This window comes from Ursus arctos, chromosome X (assembly GCF_023065955.2).
Source record: "Ursus arctos isolate Adak ecotype North America chromosome X, UrsArc2.0, whole genome shotgun sequence".
In the NCBI taxonomy this organism is placed as follows: Eukaryota; Metazoa; Chordata; class Mammalia; order Carnivora; family Ursidae; genus Ursus; species Ursus arctos.
In genome coordinates, this window is record NC_079873.1 from 37,665,442 (window position 1) to 37,686,634 (window position 21,193).

At 35.8% G+C, this 21,193-nt stretch overlaps 1 protein-coding gene across 12 annotated transcripts in view; it reads left to right on the plus strand.

Annotated features, from left to right (window-relative positions):
• KDM6A (lysine demethylase 6A) overlaps positions 1–21,193 on the plus strand; it is a 200,846-nt gene that overhangs the window by 51,678 nt on the left and 127,975 nt on the right. For 10 of the 12 annotated variants that reach the window (XR_008958921.1, XR_008958922.1, XM_026513341.3 and 7 more), the window contains exon 3: positions 12,683–12,791. The exons of the other annotated variants lie outside the window; for them this stretch is intronic. Coding sequence is in view for 8 of the 10 variants with exons in the window: in XM_026513341.3 (XP_026369126.1) it covers positions 12,683–12,791 (109 nt within the window). In the remaining 2 variants the exon portion in view is untranslated. The remainder of the gene's footprint in view (positions 1–12,682; positions 12,792–21,193) is intronic. 12 annotated transcript variants of the gene reach the window in all.

Sequence of the window (21,193 nt, forward strand, 5' to 3'; positions counted from 1 at the left end):
CTGGCCAGGGAGCTCGATCTCACAACCCTGAGATCATGACCGGAGCCGAAATTGAGTTGGATGCTTAAAACCAACTGAGCCACCCAGGTGCTGCCCCTATTTTTTACTTTTAAGTAGCCTCTCTTAAAAATAAACTCTGAGGTAAAATTTACATATATTTAATTTCACTTGTTTTAGGTGTTTGGTGAATTTGGCAGATGTATACACTGTGGTCTTTGGCTTCTTTCATTTAGCAGAATACCTTCAAGATTCATCTGTGCTATATCAGTAGTTTATTCTTTTATTTTGATAAATAGAATTTTATTGTATAGATGTACCATAATTTGTCCATTTACCTGTTGAAGGATATTTGAATTGTTTCCAGTTTTCACTGATTATGAATAAAGCTGCTATATAAACATAGGTTTTGGTATGTATGTGTATAGGTTTTGGTATGAACAAAAGTTTTCACTTCTTTAGGGTAAATACTGAGGAGTGAGATTGCTGGGTCATGTGGTAGATGTATATTTTATATATAACTTTATACTTGTCAAATTGTGTTTTAAAGCGACTGCACCATTTTGCATTCTCACTAGCAGTGTGTTAAGAGTTCTCATTGTTCTGCACCCTCATTAACACTTGGTTTTGTCCCATTTAAAAAATTTCGTGAACCTTGAGGGCATTATGCTAATGAATTAAGTCGAAAAGAGAAAAGACAAGTACTGTATGATCTCACTATAACTGTATGTGGAATCTAAAAAAGGAGACTCATAGAAGCAGAGAGTAGATTGGTGTTTGCCAGGGGAGATGTTGGTCAAAAGTACAAACTTTCACTTGTAAATGGATAAATTCGGGGGATCTAATGTATAGCATGGTGATTTTAGTTAACAATACTGTATTGTTTTCTCCAGAGCTGCTTAGTGAGTAGATCTTAAATGTTCTCATCACACGCATAACTATATGAGGTGTTGGATTTGCTAACCTTATTGTGGCAGTCATTTCCCAATATATACATGTATCAAATCATCACATCGCAAACCATAAACTTAATGTTTATATGGCAGTTATAGCTCAGTAAAGTTAAAATTTTTTTTAGCCATTCAAATAGGTATGTAGTGATATCTCATGATATCTTTTAATTGATTTCTGTAAGTTTTATAACGGGTCTTAAAATTGAGCCATAGTCCTTCAACTTCATTCTTTTCCAGAATTATTCTATCCTAGTTTCTTTGTTTTTACATTTAAATTTTATGACCACTTCATCTGTATCTACAGAAAAATCCTGCTGGGATTTTGATTGGAATTGCATTAAATCTGCAAATTAGTTTGGGGGGAGTTATTTTAATGCTATTGAATCTTCTGATTGATGAACACAGTAATCTCTCTGCACTTATTTGGGTTGTCTTTGAATTTTTTCATTAGTGTTTTGTAGTTTTCAGCATACAGATTCTGCTGTATATACTTGGTTAAGAGTTATTCCTATGTATTTCATATTTTTGGAGCTATTATAAATGGTATTTTTAGAAATTTTGTTTCTAATTATTCATTGTTAGAGTGTAGAACTACAATTTTATTTTTTATATATTAAGCTTGTATCTGTGACCTTGTTAAACTTGCTTATTAGTGATAGGAGTTTCTCCCCCCCTCCTAGATTTTTTGGGTCAGTTGTGTTTTAAGGAGACATTAAAAAAAAAAGAAGAAGAATGTCTTTTGTAATTGTCCATGCAGTTACCATTTCCGGTGGTCTTTATTCTTTGTTCTGCATCAAGATTTTCATCTGGTATAACTTAACCCTCTGCCTGAGAATTAAAAAAAAAAAAAATTTCTTAGACTGTAGGTCTGCTAGTGTTAATTCTTTCAGTTTTTGCGTATCTGGAAAAGTGTACTTTTACCCTTTTTTTTTTTTTTTAAAGATGGTTTTGCTGAGTGTATAGAATTCTAAGTTGACAAATTTATTTTCCTTTTAGTAACTGTAAAGATGTTCCACTTTATTCTAGCTTTCATTGATTCAGGCAAGAAAATTTCCTATGCTTGTGCTGCAGCTTAAAAACTCTTTCTAGGCAGTAGGCTTGAGGTAATTTTAGGGCTTACATTCTTTGTTTTCCCTTTCTCAAAGATTACTGTCATCCATTCTCAGATATCCAACGTCTGAAAACATTTGTTTCACACATTTTCTCTTGTTTTTTAGTTATTTCATTCAGGATAAATTTGGTCATTTTACTGCATCTTGCCTGCAAGCGAAAGTCCAAAGACTTAAGAATTTTAAACCTCAAAAATCCTAATAGAATGAAGGATTGAAATGTCAATTAATGTGTTATTCCAGTAATTCAAATGTATGTCTTATGTAGAGAAACTAGATTTAAGGTTTCTCCTGAGACTGATGTGTTCATACTTTATTTCACTGATTTCAAATAGAAATTTAAATATGAACTTTCTAGAGATTTAAACTAAGTTGAAATGGTATTTGGATGGTCAGTTTTCATATTTTATATGAAAATATTTTAAATGAGTATTTAATGTTCAGGCAGTTTTAAATACAGATTTTTGGTACAATATGCTTTTTAGGACTGGTTTTTCAGATGAACTTTTTCAAATTAATGGAGCAGATTGTTAAAAGAGCCACAAATAATAGGAGATACTGAATTTGCTTGATACTTTATTACTTTTATTCTTTTAGTTCCTGAGTTAAAAACCTTTCAACTCATATTGGAAAAATTTATGGTTATGATAGACTAGAGCAAGGTTACCTTTTAGTGATTTAATAGACATGAACCCTTGTGAAATATCTAAGGAGTTAAGTAATGTACCTGTTCCTTGATCTTTATTAATCAGCAAATGATTTGATTGTGTTTTGCTTTATGGTCATTCTTAACAGTTTGTAGATCACAGTGACAGACCAAATTTTCCTCAGTAATTTTTTGAATGTTACTGATTCTTAGGAGTTCTGTATATTCTGAATGTGACTGTTTTCTCACTAAATGTGTTGCAAAGTGTATTTACTTGTGTGTGTGTGTGTGTGTGTTTGTGTTTATGTGTGTGTGTGTTTTATAAAGTCCTAAACGTTGATATCATTGAATTAATCTTTAACCTTTTTTCCCTGACTTGCTTTTTTTTGGTCTATTTTTAAAGCATTCCTAACCTATGCTGATATCAAAGACATTTTGCTGTTTTCTTCTTTAGGTTTAGATAAGTTTGCTTTTTACATTTAGGCTTTAATCCATCTGGCATAGGTTTTTTGTATGTGTAGATATAGAAGTCCAATGTCTTTTTTGGTGTAGTCTGACATTTTTTAGTTTTCAGCAGAGTGGTTGTGTCCAGGCTGCCTGAAGCCTAACCCTTTTCGTTTTATGGCATGCATGGAAAAATAGTTTGTACTAACGGCCAGGAGAAACTATTGAAGGCGCTTAAGATTGGTGATGGTAGATAAACAGTGGCTCTGGCTGAGAGGTTGCAGCTGCCCTGGCACCCTGGCTGAGTTTTGCCTGGCAGCCCCAGAGGCTGACGCTACCTCTCTTTCAGCAGGCCTGTTACCCATTCCCAGTACATGTGTTAGAGAGTGTTTGATGTAGAATATGAATCTGAGAAATGGAGCTGTATATATGTGTTAAGTTTTTTAGTTTGATAAGGAAGGGAGGGAATTCCAGATCCTGAATCCTGATGGGCCAGTCCAAAATTACACAGGAAAGAAAATGTAGTTAGTTTCTTTCTTGACAATAGAAGAAAATATTGGTAAATGTTTATCAGGTCAGGGGGGCTGGGGATTTTCTAATTCTGAGCCTAACATATATACTGTAAAGGAAGTGGTGGTTGGTTTTGAGAAAATAGGAAACCTTTTACATCAAAACCTTGGTGAAGAATTCATAGGTAGATGCAAACTGGGAAGAGCTATTCTGCAATAACATTATATGTAAAAGTCTTTTGCATACAAATGGCATCCGACAAATCATTTAGGAAAAACTGTTCTTAATCCAATAGAGAAATGTGCACAATCTATGAACAGGTTGATAGTTCATGAAAGAAATAATAAATTTAGCTAGTAAATATTTGGAAAAAAGTAATAAAAAAACTGAAAATGAGCACTGTTGGAAGATTACATTGGTTCAGTGTTGCTGGTGGGATTATCAAAGTTTAAATTGTGCTTTCTGTTTGACTGTGAGGAATTTATCCTAAAGAAATATAAATTGGCCAAATTATATTCATTGGGTAATAATAAGAACTTGGTTAACAACCGGTTACTCTTCAGTAGAAACAAATTGTGGTTTAGCTGTTCCGTAAAATGTATGAGATGTTAATTTTGATGCAGATCTATATGTTTTCACATGGTACGCAGGTAATATATTGAATGAAAGAAATAGTACAAATCTTTGTATGGAGTTTTATAAACTATTTGTATGCATGCATAGAGAAAAGTCTGGAAGGGTATATTCAGACTGATTAAAAAGTTTTTTTTTCTTAAAGCACTATCTTTGGGGGAGGGGCCTTTACTATGTTGCAGTTTCTCTAGTTTTAGGGTTGTTCATTTATTTAGTAGATAAATCTAAGTGCCTACTACATATTAGAAGTTGTAGAATTCAAAGCAGATGATTTTCAATGGAGCTCATCCTGATAAATGTAATGTCTCCCCTTTCCTTACCACAGTGAAGTGCTTGGTCTTTTCTTTCTTTGTGCATTTATGATTATCGAATGCATACTTTACTACCAAAGATGTTAACTTGAACTGTATATATTATAGCAAGTATCCAAGTTATAGCAGACATAATAGAAACTTTTTTTTTTTTTAACCTTTGTGCAGATTTGGCCTACTTATTTTTGTTGTAGCTGGCTTTCTTCCTATTTGTATATTTTTGGAAATCTGAATTAAATGTGTATAGCTGAAATGACAGGGAGAGTGATTGCATGTAAGATTGTCTCTTTCTTCCTCTAGATTAATAATAGACCTTGTGTAGTAGCAAGCAAATGAGGCAAAATAGAAGCTATATAATGCCTGCTGCTTTATATGGGAAATCACGGGATTACTCTGGGCTTTATTCACAGAAATCACTCTGCTGAAATTCTCATACTTGCCTTACCTTCTGATTTTAAATATACATCATTTTATTTTCTTTTATTTTTAATTTTTTTTTTAAGATTTTATTTATTCGACAGAGATAGAGACAGCCAGCGAGAGAGGGAACACAAGCAGGGGGAGTGGGAGAGGAAGAAGCAGGCTCATAGCGGAGGAGCCTGATGTGGGGCTCGATCCCATAACGCCAGGATCACGCCCTGAGCCAAAGGCAGATGCTTAACCGTTGTGCCACCCAGGCGCCCCTAAATATACATCATTTTAAAGGTTATTCAAGACCTAATACACATGCTTGATTTGAATGAAGCTTTATAAATAACTTGACTGTATCCCATGTGCCTGGTGTTACACTTGGTATGATACAGAAAAAAATTATTTGTAAAATAACATAGGTGTTTTGACACAACAGCTTTTTAAAGATTTAATGTTGGTCCTGGGGGTGGGTATATGTGTGTACACGTGCTAATGTCTATTTGGTTGTTTGCATAAGCAATAACGGTTTTAGAGTTAATAGTAATCCAGCAACTTGTTGACAGTTCAGACAGTACAGCCTAGTGTGCTTTGTTGCAGCTGTATTTGGCCTTTCTTTCCCAAATATACTAGAGAGAGCAATAACAACACTAGGTAAACTAAGGTGATACAAGGTAGAAAATACAAAAAGTAGGGTAAAACCATATAACATTTTCCATATGTTTTCCACATGTTGTCTGAACTGGTATATTATCCTTTATATATATGAACAGTAGTGTTTTTCTGCCACAAGTGGCTTTTGAATATGGGAACTTGGTGTTTTTGTTTGTTTGGCTTGTGTGTGTGTCTTTTTTTAATATTGCTTTTTATAAGATTTGAAATAAAGCAAGGTAAGAAAATTTGATAAAGAACTGTGGGGCTAAATCTGTGGGATGGCAGGAGCAGGAAGTGGTGATCTTAATACTTTTCTGCTTGGTGTAGGGGGAGCTAGTTTGTAGGAGTGTAAGAGGGAGAGTTGCTTATGGGGTATCCTGTATTGGAAATTACTTTTGGGTCCCTAGGCATGGCCTGAGTTGGAACAGCTAACTGCTATAGAGGCTCTGGAACCTCAGCTACTGTTTGAATCCAGCCTCTCCTAATGAGTAACTGTGACCTTGGACACAGGATTTGCTTTCTCTATGGCTCAGATTTTCTATTGGTGAAGTAGGGTATCTCTATTTCATAGAGAAATTGTGAGGATTAAATGAATATATGTACAGTGCTTAGAATAATGCCTGGTACATATTAAGGGCTCAAATATTAGCTGTCAGCACTTGATTTATTAAATTATCTAGTTTTGATTTCAGTAGTATAGTTCTGTAAGAATATTTTGCAATAGCAAAGTGTTTTTAATAGTTTGTTTGAAAAGAATGGTTTGTAGGGTGCTTTGATAGTATCTTGCATGATGCTTGCTTACTCATTAGCATCCAGAATATCCAGTGAATGAAGAGTAATAGGTCCAGAGAGGCTGAGAAATCCAGGAGCAAGACTGAAATGCTTAAATTTTGTTATACTGACTTTATTGTGATGCAAAAGATGTTGGAAATTGGAGAGAGGGAGGTAGGGTAGAGTAACAGATGTGTAAGTTCTTGTATCTTCTCTAAAATGTTAAATATGGGTGACAGTTAACCAGATTTCTTTTTTCTTCAAGCTTTTATTCATTAGAGAGAGCGTGCGTGTGAGCGCATGAGCAGGGGGAAGGGGGAGTAGAGAGAGAGGGAGACGCAGACTCCCCACTGAGCACAGAGCCCAGTGTGGGACTTGATCGCAGAACCTTGGGATCATGACCTGAGCCGAAGGCAGACGCTTAACCGACTGAGCCACCCAGGTGCGCCCCCCACTGCCTTTTTAAAATAGGCTCCTTGCCCAGCGTGGACCCCAACATGGGGCTTGAACTCAATACCCTGAGATCAAGACCTGAGCTGAGATCAAGAGTTGGACGCTTAACCATGCATCCCTCCTTCCTCCTTTTTGTATGTGTTAATGATTTTTTCATTAGGCGACTGGGATGTTTTTGTTTTTGTTTTTTTAATTGTGGAAAGAGGGCTGCATACTCATTTATTTGTTTAAATAAAATAATTCTTAGGGACAGTTCCACGCTGCTGTGAAACTCCACTGTTCTGAGAACTTAATAGGCTTCTGTTTTCCTCTGTTTCATCCTCCCCTTTGGCTTCTACCATCTAGGTGCTTCCAGGTAGGGGGAGGAGGGGTTGAAGCAGACCGTGCCCTTTCTTTGTTTGCCATTGGCCAGAGCTTAATGATCAGGCTACACATACAAGGATGGCTGGGGATCCCAGTATTTATTCTGTAAAAACATGTCTAATTAAATTTAGGGGCTCTATTAACAGAGAGGAGAAAGGGTATCAGGGACACCTAGAATCTGAAGCAAGTTGCAAAACAATGTTTATATAAATACGTAAATATTAATACTAAAGTGGGAAAAATATATCTGCTTCCACCTGCACAAAATAGTCTTGAATACAGTAGAAAATTCTTAATGTTTGTTGCTTCTGGGAAAGGGAACTGGATGGCTGGGGTTAGGATTAGGAGGCAGACTTTTCACTGTATACCCTTTAGAATTGGTGATGTATACATTTTACCTTCTCAACAACAGTAAACAAAATTAAGAATGGAAGTCTGATACATATAAGTTCAGCAATAATGTCATTAAGAATCAGTAATCTTTAAGATTACCATTTTAAGTGTGTAACACTTCCCTCATTAAAAAAATGTGGTGAGTTGAAATTTCAGATGATTTAAACTTAGGTAGTTTGAAAAGCATCCAGGCAAAGGCATTGCTGAATGTCTGGAAAGGGCAAGAATCGTCATTATTTATGAGGCATATTTCTGGGAAGGATATCAGCTTTAACAATGCAAACATTTTTAGGGTTTGAGGGAAGCAGCTCAAGATACTGAATTTATTTTGGAATTTATTATTGAAATTCAAAGTGAATAATCATGGAATTAAGTCAGGAGAGATGTACTCACTTATATGTATGTGTGTTTATGTGTGGGTATGTATTATATATATTATATATTGTATGTTTATATTGTAGAAGCCCAAGGAATCTTTAAAAAAAAAAATGCAGCTCAGAATTATATCCAAAGTAAAAAGTCTCTTTTCTAACTCCCACTAAGATAGCTTAGTAATTTATGCTTTAATTCTTTGCACTGATAGGAGCCAAAGATGCCCCATTTAATTTTCGGTATATTTAAATTTTCCTCTTTTCTGATCGAACTGAATTAAACTTGCTTATAAGTTACACCCATTCATTGGTCTGATGTCTGGAGGTACCCAAAGTGCAATTAATCTTATTTCTGAAGAGACAGCTTTTTAAATTTTTGAGTAAAGCTTTAGCATCCCTGATGATTCTCCCCAGGTAAACTTAGTTAGACTAATTTTAATAGTTTCTCCATTCTTCATCAGAATTGTAACCCTCTGTAAGTTACCAGCTGTTAAAATGTGGCACTCAGAACTGGTGATAATGTTAGAGATCTGGTCAGAGTAGACCTTGGCGAGCTTATATTGGTGTTAATTTGTATAATATGCTTTATTAATTTGGGTCGTGAATACTTTTTTAGTAGCCGTATTTCATGGATGACCTTCTGACCTGTGTAGTCTGCTTAAATCCCTTACAATCCTCTTTTGTAAGTAGTCAGCTAGCTGCTGAACCATCTTGTATATCTGTAGCTGGCTTTTAGGAATTAAGGGCAGGACTGCATGCTTGTCTTTTTTATATTCAACCTAAAAGTTTTTCATTTAAAATCATTGGGGTATTTAAATCTACATTAATTTTCTCTACCATTTGTATGTCCCAACTACTTTAGCCAATCTTTTCAATTGGAAGAAAAATCATTTGTTTAAAAGTTGCCTATATTTAACAATTCTAAAATATTAACAAGTGTCCTATTTTGGCTAGGCCCTGACCAAGTTCATCATACAAGACTACAATGCTTTAAGCATTTTTAATGTTAACATTAAAAAAGTAAATGTTACATGTCTGTGTTCATAAGCTCTAAGCTTCATCTGTCAAGGTTTAGAAATAGAGGGTAATGATACTATCACGGTTCTGAGATAACTGATTTTTCAAATAATAAAAATAAAGCAGATACCGAGCATAAATTATACTGAACATTGTGAAAATGGTACTGTAATGGGAGGAAGACATGGAAGTTCTCTACCTAGCTGGGGGGATCTTAGTTTACCCTTCTTTGATTCTAGTATTTAACGATTAACTTTATTTTCATTCTCATTGTTTTTTCCAGTAGGCGGTAAGGATTATGGATTTGTAAGTCACTATAAACAACCGTAGGACGTAACTGATTTTTGTGAAGGGCATTGTTCATGCCCAGTGCAAGATACTTCATTATCTTTATAGTCTTTTCATTTATAAACATGAGAAATTTTGCTTTCCTGATATTTAGCGTAGGGATCAGTTATTTTTAAACTTTAAAAAATATCTAGCTCTACACTGTCCATTAACACGTGTCTATTTAAATAGAAATAACAATTAAAATGAAATAATTTAAAAATTCAGTTGTTGGTGGGGCGCCTGGGTGGCTGAGTTGTTAAGCATCTGCCTTCGGCTCAGGGCATGATCCCGGGGTCCTGGGATCGAGCCCCACATCAGGCTCATCCTCTGGGAGCCTGCTTCTTCCTCTCCCACTCCCCCTGCTTGTGTTCCCTCTCTTGCTGGCTCTCTCTCTGTCAAATAAAAAAATAAATTCTTTAAAAAAAAAAAAATTCAGTTGTTGGCTTCTACTAGCCGTGTTTCAAGTGCTCAATAGCCACGTGTGTCTAGTGGGTGGTTTATTGGGCAACGCAGATTATAGAATGTTTTTATCATTGTAGAAAGTGCTCTATTGAATGATGCTGATATAGACACAAATGATTTTCATGCAAATTTTGAATATCCTCACATTAAAGGTAGGGTGAATCCTAGAGGAAAGCATAATTCTTTAATGATTTTTATAAGAATAGAAATGTTACAGGTTAATTATGAAAAATCTAGAAAATAGAAGTAAAAAGAAAATAAAGTTTCTATATGACTTTCTGTTTTTAACATTTGTTTTATATTCTAGTCCTTTTTTCTCTACACGTGTGTACACGTGTGGGGATGATTTTACTTGTGCATATTTCAAGTAAAAAGAGCAAGAATATAAAAGTAACCATTTTAATGAGAAATATTTTTGCTTTATAGAAGTTTACCTAAACTTTGTTCTAAATCTAATCTCTTTTCTATGTTTATAGTTAGCCTTTTGACTAAAAATGTTACAAAAATAACTGTTTCATTCTAGATTATTGTACGAGTTAGGAGTATTGGAAATTATCTCCAGTTATTTATTTTCTTTTAAATGCTCTTTAAAAATTGTATTTGCCTATATCTAAATATCAGCATTTACCTCAAACACTTCAAATAAATTCATGAAGTTTCACTATGAAATGGTGACACAAGGCACTTGGAAACTTTATTCTCACTTCTTGCTCATCTTCATCCCATTTGATGTTCGGCTCTGTCAGCATCATCTTTGACCACCAACATTAGTTGGTAGGTGCATGCTGGCTTTGTTGGAAATTATTATGAATTTGTTAATGAAGCTTGGCTGTATGGGTAGGCGAATTTAAAATCTGCACATTCTGGTTTTTACTTGGTGTTAATGCTTCATGATGATCAGAGTTATGTATAGTATTCATTTTAGGTGTGTTCCTTTGTTTTATGGGAAGTGGAAGATAAGGCAGTAGACGATCATGGTAGTGGAATCAAGGTATGCTGGTAAGACGAAGTATAGGGTGTTGCCATCTTTTTGCTTAAATCATTAAATTTCTTCATGTTTATATCTTGAATCTTTTTCACTGTGAAACCATATTTGCTTATAAATTTAATGCTGATCAGCAGTAAGAAATTATCAGGGAGGAGTAGGAAAAGTTTCTAAATAACCAGGAGTTTAAGAAAAGATAATAACTATTTTAATGAGTGTTTTATTTACAGTGCCATTATTAGCTTTAAAGTCACTCATTTAATGTAAAATTAAGAATTGTCAAGCTGTAGCCCAATAATATTGTGAATTTCTGTGATATTAAAAGGTACTGAAATAAATTGTATTTTTGTGCTCTTAACCATCTGCCAGATAGGATTATATATGACGTAATTAAAGAGGATCTGGAAATTTCATGCCTTCAAATTACAGTAATTTCTGACACTTCAGTGTAGTATTCAGACTCTTTTAATTATAGGGAAGGAGAATGATTAGTTTTTCATGATTGTGATTTGGGACATATGCACATGTAGATCGCTAAGAGTGGAGTAAGAAATGAAGACAGCCGTTTTGTAAAATGTTAGGCTTTAAGAATAGTAGAATCATCCCAGAATTGGCCTTGTTCAGAATGGCTTCTCCAGACTTGATGAGTATTTATGTATGTGCTTTGCATAGGTAAATTTTAGGATATACATTTTGAAACTGTCCACCAAAGGCCCTTTATTTTACAGGAGGGTAAAAACCAATCATTTTAAGTGGGTACTTTGCATCACGTTTTCTTATCCCATCAAATGCTCTTGAAGTTGGTGGTGAAAAGAATTATTTGGTAACAGAAGCTATTCTACTTCCTTTCTTTGTGGATACCAAATCTGGGAGTGTACCCACAGATTTGAGAAATCATACACATTTCTTTCTTCAGTGACTCCAGGACACATTATAACACATAAGAATATTGTAAATTGTTAGCAGGGAAATTTTGACAAAACTAATGGGAAGTTTGAAATAATCTTGAAAGAGCGCTTTTTACTTATCTAAGGAGAAAGTGAAAAAGCAATTATTAAGTACCTGTGGAATGCTAAGCACTGTGATAAACCCTTATAGAAGTTTTCTGAGTTGAATCCTTTTGTCAGCCCTCTGAATGTTATTAAAACTGAGAGGCAGAGATGGTAAGTTCCCCAGGATCTCCTGTAGCTAATGAGAATTGGAATTTGTCAAGACTCCAGAAGTCTGTTCTTTCCATTGTTCATTTTCTCTTGCAGTCTCCAGGATTACAAAAAAAGAGTGATGTCCTTAAAATAGTATGTTATTTTTTTATTCAGGGAAGAAATAGAGTGAGTACATACACATGTATTTGAGTGAGGGTAAGATGAAGACTAGAGTTAGAGTGGGTTTAAAGCATATCATGAGAAGACATTTGAAAGGCAGAGTGTATGGTAGTTTAAACTGATAGAGGTTATGACAAAAAGTTGTTCAATATAAATGGTAGCTATTATTATTACTTGAGACTCTCTGAATTCTCACATAATTGAATAAAGTTCTTTCAGTCTGTGGGAAAGATGGGTATTATCTGTTTATATCAACAAGGACCACTGTAATAATTCAGATGTGCAGCTTATGAATAAAGTTATCAAAGTGCTTCTTATTTGGCAAGTATTTCTATTTTATAGATAGGAAAAGCACTTACACCATAACTAGTGTCTCTTCTAATAAATACTTAGGTATCTAAAGAATACTGCATTGACTATGTCTGTGAGGTAGAAGTGAAATATATTGATTTCTTGGGTGATTGAATAGAGGATATATGTATTACTTCAGGAAGGAAATACATTTTAGGGTTTTACCTTTCTCTTAAATGTTTGTATTTTTTATTTCTAGGCTGTTCGCTGCTACGAATCTCTAATCTTAAAAGCTGAAGGAAAAGTGGAGTCTGATTTCTTTTGTCAATTAGGTCACTTCAACCTCTTATTGGAAGATTATCCAAAAGGTAATTTTTTCCCTTATTAATTACTATTTGATTTATGTTTCTTTAAAATAATTGTAATTGTTCGTACTCTACTGAGGATACTACCATTTTTATTTCTAAGAAATTGTAAGCTTGTGAACATCCTAAACAATGAGGAAGAAAAATGGGGTATATAGAAATGTGCAAAATTCATGTAACTCTATGTAAATCATCAGTAAGTTGACCAGTTTAATTGTATCACCACCTACTTGTGCACTGTTTTGTTCTACCTTGTGAAAAATCCCTGCCCTTTAAAGGCTCTACCATAGTAGTAAGTGAGCCACTGGGGCACCTGGGTGGCTCAGGTGGTTAAGCATCTGCCTTTGGTTCAGGTCATGATCCCAGGGTCCTGGGATTGAGCCCCGCATTGGGCTCCCTGCTCAGCGGGGAGTCTGCTTCTCCCTCTGTCTCATCCCTTTGGTCATGCTTGCTTCCTCTCCCTCTCTAATAAATAAGGTCTTAAAAGAACAAAAAAAGTGAGCCATGGATTGACACTTTGAAGAAGTAACAGAGACTTAGTATTTCTTTTCTTTATCCTGGCTATAAAACTTCCGTTTTAGCTAGAAATTATTGGAATGAAAATTTTATCTGTAGTCATGTTATTGTAAAGGTAAGCAGTACAGAGAGATGATCATATAATGAGCTTGAGCATTGGAGAAAATAAATTTTTTATTCATTTGAAATTTTTTTCCTGTAAGAAATGAGTTAAATAACTCAAGGCAGTTGCTCAAGATGTGTCCCTTTTATAGTACTAAGCTGCTGATGCGGGCCACTGTTCACTTAGGAAGATAAAGCACCCCAAATACCACCCACTCTCCCAATACCAAAGGCAAAACTCGTAGCAAAGAAAAATTGTATCCTTATAAACAAGAATGTTTTAACCTTCTGACGATAGTAAACATCTGAATGTGGAACAGATAAACATAGTATGCTTGTTTTCCATAACTGTGTTTAGTGGGCAGAACAACTGGCAGGTTTCAGGGCTGGAGTGAAGGGTTGTTGCTGTTTAATGTTGATGTTTTACAATGACACTTTTATATTAGGTCAAGTGAGCACTTTCCTAGTGAAAATTCAGTTTTTGCTTGAGACAGGTATAATATATGGGGTTTGAAGTTAGGCTTATTTCTCAGCTCATCTCTGTTGTTTACAGCTGTATTGTTAACATATAGCGTATATGCCCCTGAGTTACGGTTTTCTAATCTGAAAAGCAAGAGATAAAGGGGTTTGGGGATTGTTATGTGAAACTGCTTAGTACTTAGCAAAATGCCTTCAGGATAATAGGTATTAATAATTATTTAACACTCTATTCAATAATTTAATTAAGACTAACTCATTTAAAGGAAACTATTTTACAAAAAAATACACAGAAATTCTCTACAGTATAATTTTTTAATGCTGCATCTGGAGAGCATGCTATAGTGTGTGTATGTGTGTGTATACATTATATATACATATATATGTGTATATAGTAGCTACTGTATATACATAGTAGCCTTTAAAACTTTATTAACCTATGAACTTAACTATATTTTCCATTTATAAAATGTTTGGCTGTGAGGCTATGAGTCTAGGGATATTTGTTTTATTAGGGTTTTTTTTGGGGGGGGTGGGTGGGTAAGGTAGGGCATGTGGCAAACTACCTGGCAGGAGTGATTTAGTAAGATGGGAGCAGAGACCGAAACTTTTTAAGGATTTAAGTCCTTGAAAAGAGGTGCTCTGAGACCCATTTACTGTCATGTTAGACGAACTGGCTCTTGATAGCTAGGCAGTAGGTCAATTATTTGTGATAGGAAGAAAAGGAAGGTGAGAACGGATACAGAGGTATGTATATGTATTTTAGTATTTCAAGCTGACGGCTTCTGTTTCCTTGATTTTTTTCCTTTAATCCTCCTTGAGTCTTTATCGACCACATTTCCAAGTTACAAAAAAAATTCCTTTGTACATACTAATTATTGAATTCCTTCTGTCCACTCTTCACTATCTTCCTGTAAGTCCAGAACTAGAGCCCATCTCTAGTAGGCCCTTCCACACTCCATCACCACTACCACCAGTTTATGGAGACATTTGTTACCTCAGGCTGCTTCTCCCTTCTCTCTTTGGAACCCAGTGCAAAGTGAGAACCTCTAGCTACAGCCAAATAGACATTTAATTTTGGAGAACAGGTTATAAACCATAATTTTTTAGGAAGTAAACATAAGCCAGACAATGAACATTTGAGTAAATTGGTCAGATATATGTAGGTAGGGGACTTACTGGCCCTGTTATCCTGAAGACAGTTCTTTAATTATAGTACTGAGTACTCTTCTTTGTGTGAAATTTTCCGAGCTTGGGGTTCCTTGTGAAAAACTGCTTCTACTTTTGCAGTACAAAATCAATTTCTGTCACTTGATTTGGTCATTTGGCTTCTAGGAATTTATCGTTAAAAAGTAATTGGTTAGGGGCACCTGGATGGCTCAGTTGGTTAAGCATCTGTCTTCAGCTCAGGTCATAATCCCAAGGTCCTGGGATCGAGCCCCGTGTCGGGCATCCTGCTTGGTGGGGAGTATGCTTCTCCCTCTCCCTCTGCTTGTGCTCTCTCTCTCTGTTAAATAAATAACATCTTAAATTAAAGAAAAGTAATTGGTTAGAGAATTGTAGGAAAATGAAGCCTCAGTGTGCCTGGCCTATTGGAGATTGGATTCCTCTGGAGGGAGTTCAGCATACAGGATATTTAGTAAGGAGTGCCTTTAGGATCAGCACCTGTGGAAGGTACGGGACAAATGATTGGATGGAAAAGAGGGAGGATGGGGGCGCCTGGGTGGCGCAGTTGTTAAGCATCTGCCTTCGGCTCAGGGCGTGATCCTGGCGTTCTGGGATCGAGCCGCACATCAGGCTCCTCTGCTAGGAGCCTGCTTCTTCCTCTCCCACTCCCCCTGCCTGTGTTCCCTCTCTTGCTGGCTGTCTCTCTCTGTCAAATAAATAAATAAAATCTTTAAAAAAAAAAAAAAAAAAAAGAGGGAGGATGGGACAGAGGTGAGAAGTTAAGCTGTGACAGCCTTGGCCAACTCCATGGGGAACCTTGGAGCTAGAACGGCCCTTCAGAGCTATCCCAAGTTGGGCCAAGACGACCAGGTCTTTATCCTCCATCCTTTTTAATACTAGATATTGGCCAGCCTGGGAGGGAATGCGACCTGGGCAAGGTGGCTCTGCATCTAAGGCAGCTCACCATTAGAGGCTGTCTGCAGGCAGGACTCCCAATAGTCCTTCCTAGAAGCTAGATTTGAATGGTTTTTCACAGTGTCTGCCATACCTCCTTGCCACTCTTAACCCCAAAGCTAACTCATTAGCCGAACCAAACAGCTGATGGAGCTGTTAGACTGCCTTAAGCCATGAGGTGGGGCAGTGATTTCTCTTCTTTGAGTTGGAAAACAACCGGGGAGACAGAGAACCCTGGACTGAAGGACAAGCATATATATTCTTGCAAATATATGTGATGGACCTTAGGAGCAGTGTAATAGAAATCACATGTAAGTATCTGTAAATATGTGTGGCAAATTATAGGTAAGGATAATCACTAAGTTAATTACTTAGAAAATTAAGTAGCAAATTACCTCAGAGTATACATCAAAATTATAAAAAGAAATTATGAGGTAAGAGACTTGGGAAATAGTAAGAATTCCTAAAGTAAAACAGTTAGTTGAAGGAAATATAGTAATTACTCATTCCTGATGTTAGTGTGAAAACCTCGAAAATTAAAAAAATAGTTTCTTTATGGTTCGTGGTGAGCTAGAAGTTTTCTCTGAAATTCCTGCCAGTGATCGATTTTTTTTCCTCCCTTTCCTCCTTCCTTCAAGTAATTTGTCATTTTTTTGCTTTGTCTGTCACTTTTGGACAAGATAAATTTTGGTTGTTTTAGTCACTCAGCAGTTACAGATGGCTAGGGGCAGGTTTCATGCCAAGAGTTGCTAATGTGAAGAAGTTTTAAGTCAGAGTTAGTGAGCTCTCTGTCTTCTCTTCGTCATTCTTGGGTAGAATGACAATAGTCCATCCGAGGATATATGAAGTATAAGAACATAGAGTGCATATTTCCCAATAATAGATCTTGAATTTGGCTTCTTCAAAAATTACCATTTTTTTGATGCTTGCGTGGTTCTTCTTTTTATTGTTGTAGCTGTTAGAACTGAAGGTTGTGATTCTTTTTTTTTATTTTAACGATTTATTTATTTATTAGAGAGCATGTGCGTGTGTGCACAAGTTGGGGGAGGGGCAAAGGGAGAGGGACAGAAGGAATCCCAAGCAGACTTCCTGCTGAGTGTGGAGCCCTATGTGACCCTGCGCTCCATCCCACAGTCCATGAGATCATGACCTGAGCCGAAATCACAAGTCAGGTGCTTAACCGACTGAGTCACCCCAACGCCCCTGAAGGTTGTGATTCTTTTAAGAGTGTACTCTTTGTTCAAAACTCCTTTCAGATAGAGTCATTGGAATTAGTTTGCATTGTATATATTTTTGCTATACAATACAAATTTGTGTTCAGATAGTAAAGTAATATGAAATAAAAATCCAAAATACTGACCTATACAGGCATATAATAGCCATAGAATGAATAGTACATATCTGTCTGAAAACCTGTTACAGTCCAGGTGATTGTTCATACGTTGTCATTGCATTCAGTCATTGCACTCTATTTCTTCATATAACTTCATTTAAATGTATTCCACGTTTTTCAAACTGTGATACATATGTTTAAAAAAAGTACCAGTGCCTCCACTCCTTCCATTGCAGTTTGGGAGTCACTAGTTTTGTTCAGTTCACTCATGGTCTAGAATTAAAAAATGCACTTGAGAAGTATCCAAGAAAGCAAAATAGTGACCATAACCCAGGTTGTCAAAAGCCTGTGTCTAGGCAATAAGCACAGGTTACAGTAGCTTCAGGAACCAGAGAGCTGTAGCAGAACACATTGAAAGAACACAAGACATATACTTTGGGTCTCTTACAGTAAGCCAAATGTGAGATACTAAAGACCTTGAGGAGTGTATTAATTTTTTTAAAGATTTTATTTATTTATTTTAGAGAGAGAAAGAGAGTGCGTGTGCTCATGAGTGTGAGCAGGGGGGAGGAGCACAGGGAAAGGGAGATAATCTCCAGCAGACTTTCCACTCTGCACCCGAGTACAGAGCCTGACATGGAGCTCGATCCCACCACCCTGAGATCATGACCTGAGCCGAAATCAAGAGTCGGATGTGTAACCGACTGAGCCACCCAGATAACCCATTATTAATTTAATAACGACAAGTAGTAAAGTTGAGATTCAGTATGTGCATTAATTTGACTTCAAGGCCTCAGTGAAGGTGCTGATGCAGCAGTAAAAGGATTATTTGTTTCTTTGCTTTTCCAACTTTCTGTCTGCTTGAATCTGTAATATTAAATCTTTGCAATCATGTGGAGAGAAGGGGAGATGGGAACAAAGGTCTGTTGTGGATGCTGTTCACAGGGGTTCTCAAATGGTAGCATGTATTTAATATGTATTAATGCTACATAAAAGGGAAAAGATGTGTTTCAGGCAGTCACGATTTAAGAAGGCAGAAAGGTGCTAGTGAGCTGAGTACATCAGTCATTTATATAAAATGAAAGTTAATATAAGCTCTCTGAGATATCATTTATCCCAGGGTATAAATATAACCGTTCAGTCCAACCTCAGATAACAAAACAAAACAAATCAAAGAAATCTATTGACCTAATAACTTTAGGCAACCACAGCTTGTTCTGACCTAAAGATGGCAGTCAGTGCAACTGACAAATTTGAAGAATGTCAAAGAAGGGCATACTTTTCCTTCTTTCCTTAGACTTACCCACTGTAGAGTTACACATTGGGCTAAGGGTGAAAACAGAAATGCTGAGTTTTGCCTGCAGTCAGTACATAGTCTAATATTAGGAATGTAGACTGAATTTTAAATCTTTTCCTTCCTTGCATTTCCATTGCATCTAACTCTGCAGAAAGCTCCCTTTTTTCTGGCAAGGCTATCACCTTTAAACTACGTTGTCGTTTCTTTTCAGCCTGTGTTGCATATGGACTTGTCATCAGGCACACCCTCTTTCTCTTGTTTTGACAATCTTAACTCAAAGACATAATACTTCTAAGCATGCTGAAGTTTCTGTTACCTACTAAATCTGTTTTAACTCTCTTTACTCCCTTACTGTATTTCTTGGGAAATAAATCTCTCCTTATTTAATTCCAGACAAATTATAATAAGGCTTTGAACTTCTCTCCTCATTCTTCAGTTACACCTTACTCTTTTACTGAAAAACTCTTTAGGCTGCTTGTGACCTATAAGGAATTAACGTGAATTAAATGGCTTGATGTCCACTCAATCATCAGAGAAATGCAAATCAGAACTACAGTGAGATAATCACCTCACACCTGTCAGAATGGCCAAAATCAACAACAAAGAAATAATGTGTTGGCAAGGATGGTGGAGAAAAAGGAACCCTTGTGCATTGTTGGTGGGAATGTGAACTGGTGCAGCAAATCTAGAAAACAGTATGGAGGTTCCTTAAAAATTTAAAAATAGAACTGTCCTATGATCCAGGAATTGCACTACTGGGCATTTACTCCCAAAATACAAAAACATTAGTTCAGAGGGATACGTGCATCCCCATGTTTATTGCAGCCTTATGTACAGTAGCCAGCTGTATTTATAATAGCCACACTATGGAAGCAGCCCAAGTGTCCATCAGATGAATGGATAAAGAAGATATATATATATAGAGAGAGAGAGAGAGAGAGAGAGAGACAGTGGAATATTATTCAGCCATAAAAAAGAACAAAATCCTGCCATTTGCAACAACATGGGTGGAACTAAGTATATTGCTGAGCAAAATAAGTGAAAGACAAATACCATATGATTCCACTCATATGTGGAATTTAAGAAACAAAATGGACGAGTAAAGGGAACAAAAAAGAGAGAGGCTAACCAAGAAACAGACTCTTAATTATAGAGAACAAACTGATGGGTACCAGAGGGCAGGTGGCTGGGGGATAGGTGAAATAGGTGATAGGAATTAAAGAGTACACTTATTATGATGAAAAAAAAAAAATGAAAAAAAAAAAAGGCTTAATGTCACAGTCTTTTAGGAAGTGGTGAGAATATAGGTTTACCTAAAACTGCTACTTTTCCTAGATCTTGTTGCCTTCCTGGGGGCTCTCATTGGTAATGTTGACCATTTCCTAATTTTAACATAAATACACTTATTTTAACATTTATACAAATACTATGTTCACTGTTTAAAGAAAAATATTAGAAGATAAATAACCATAAAAGGTCAACAGCCTGAGAGCAGGAGCCATGTGTTTGTTCACATCTCTATTTCACTTTATCTAGCTTGGTGCTAGCCACTTAATACTTAAGAAATATTATGTGAATTCATTAATGAACCATTGGTATTTTATCATCGAGAGGCACTTGTTTTTAAACATTTCTGATGCAAATCTTTAGAGACTTTTCTATTACAATAAATTTTTTGACATTTGAAAATTGAATTAAACTCTGCATCTTTCTTTATCCTGGTATATCGTGTTAATTTCTCTGAGAAGCACACTTGTAACATTTCAATTTCCTATATAGTATCTATTTTATAGGTAGATGAATTCTCTATTGGATGTGTAGACTGTTTCTTTCCTTTTTTGGTACTAATATAATGACTATATTGTCCATCCTTGTAGCTAAATCTTTGCACACATCCATGTTTATGTTTTTAGAAGGAATACCTTGATGTGGTAGGCTTACTGAGCAAAAGTGTGTGTGTGTGTGTGTGTGTGTGTGTGTGTGTGTGTGTGTGTGTAGTTAATCCTTGAACAACATGGGTTTGAACTGCAAGGGTCCACTTAACATGTGGAATTTTTTCAGTAAATGTACTACAGTACTGTAAATGTATTTTCTCTTAGAATTTTCTTAACATTTTATTTTCTGTGGCTTACTGTATTATAAGAATACAGTATATAATACATGTAACATACAAAATATATGTTAATCGACTTTTTTTGTTGTGGGTACGGCTTTAGGTCAGCAGTAGACTATTAGGTAAGTTTTTGGGTGGTTGAAAGTTATGTGTGAATTTTCCCACTGTGTTGTGCAAGGGTTAACTGTATTAAAACCTTCTGACAGTGCTAAAAAAAGTTTTACTAATTTATACTTATAGGACTAGTAGAATGATAAAACTGCTTATTTCCTTACAATTCTGCCACTTCTGGCTATTTTCCTTATCATAACTGAGTATTACCATTATTTTTTAATTTTATCATTTTCATATATGAAAAGGTGTATAGCACGATTTTGAAGTTAAAGGACAGATGACTATGTATAGTACCCTCCCCCATCTGTATAGGTGATTCTTTTATCCTTGAT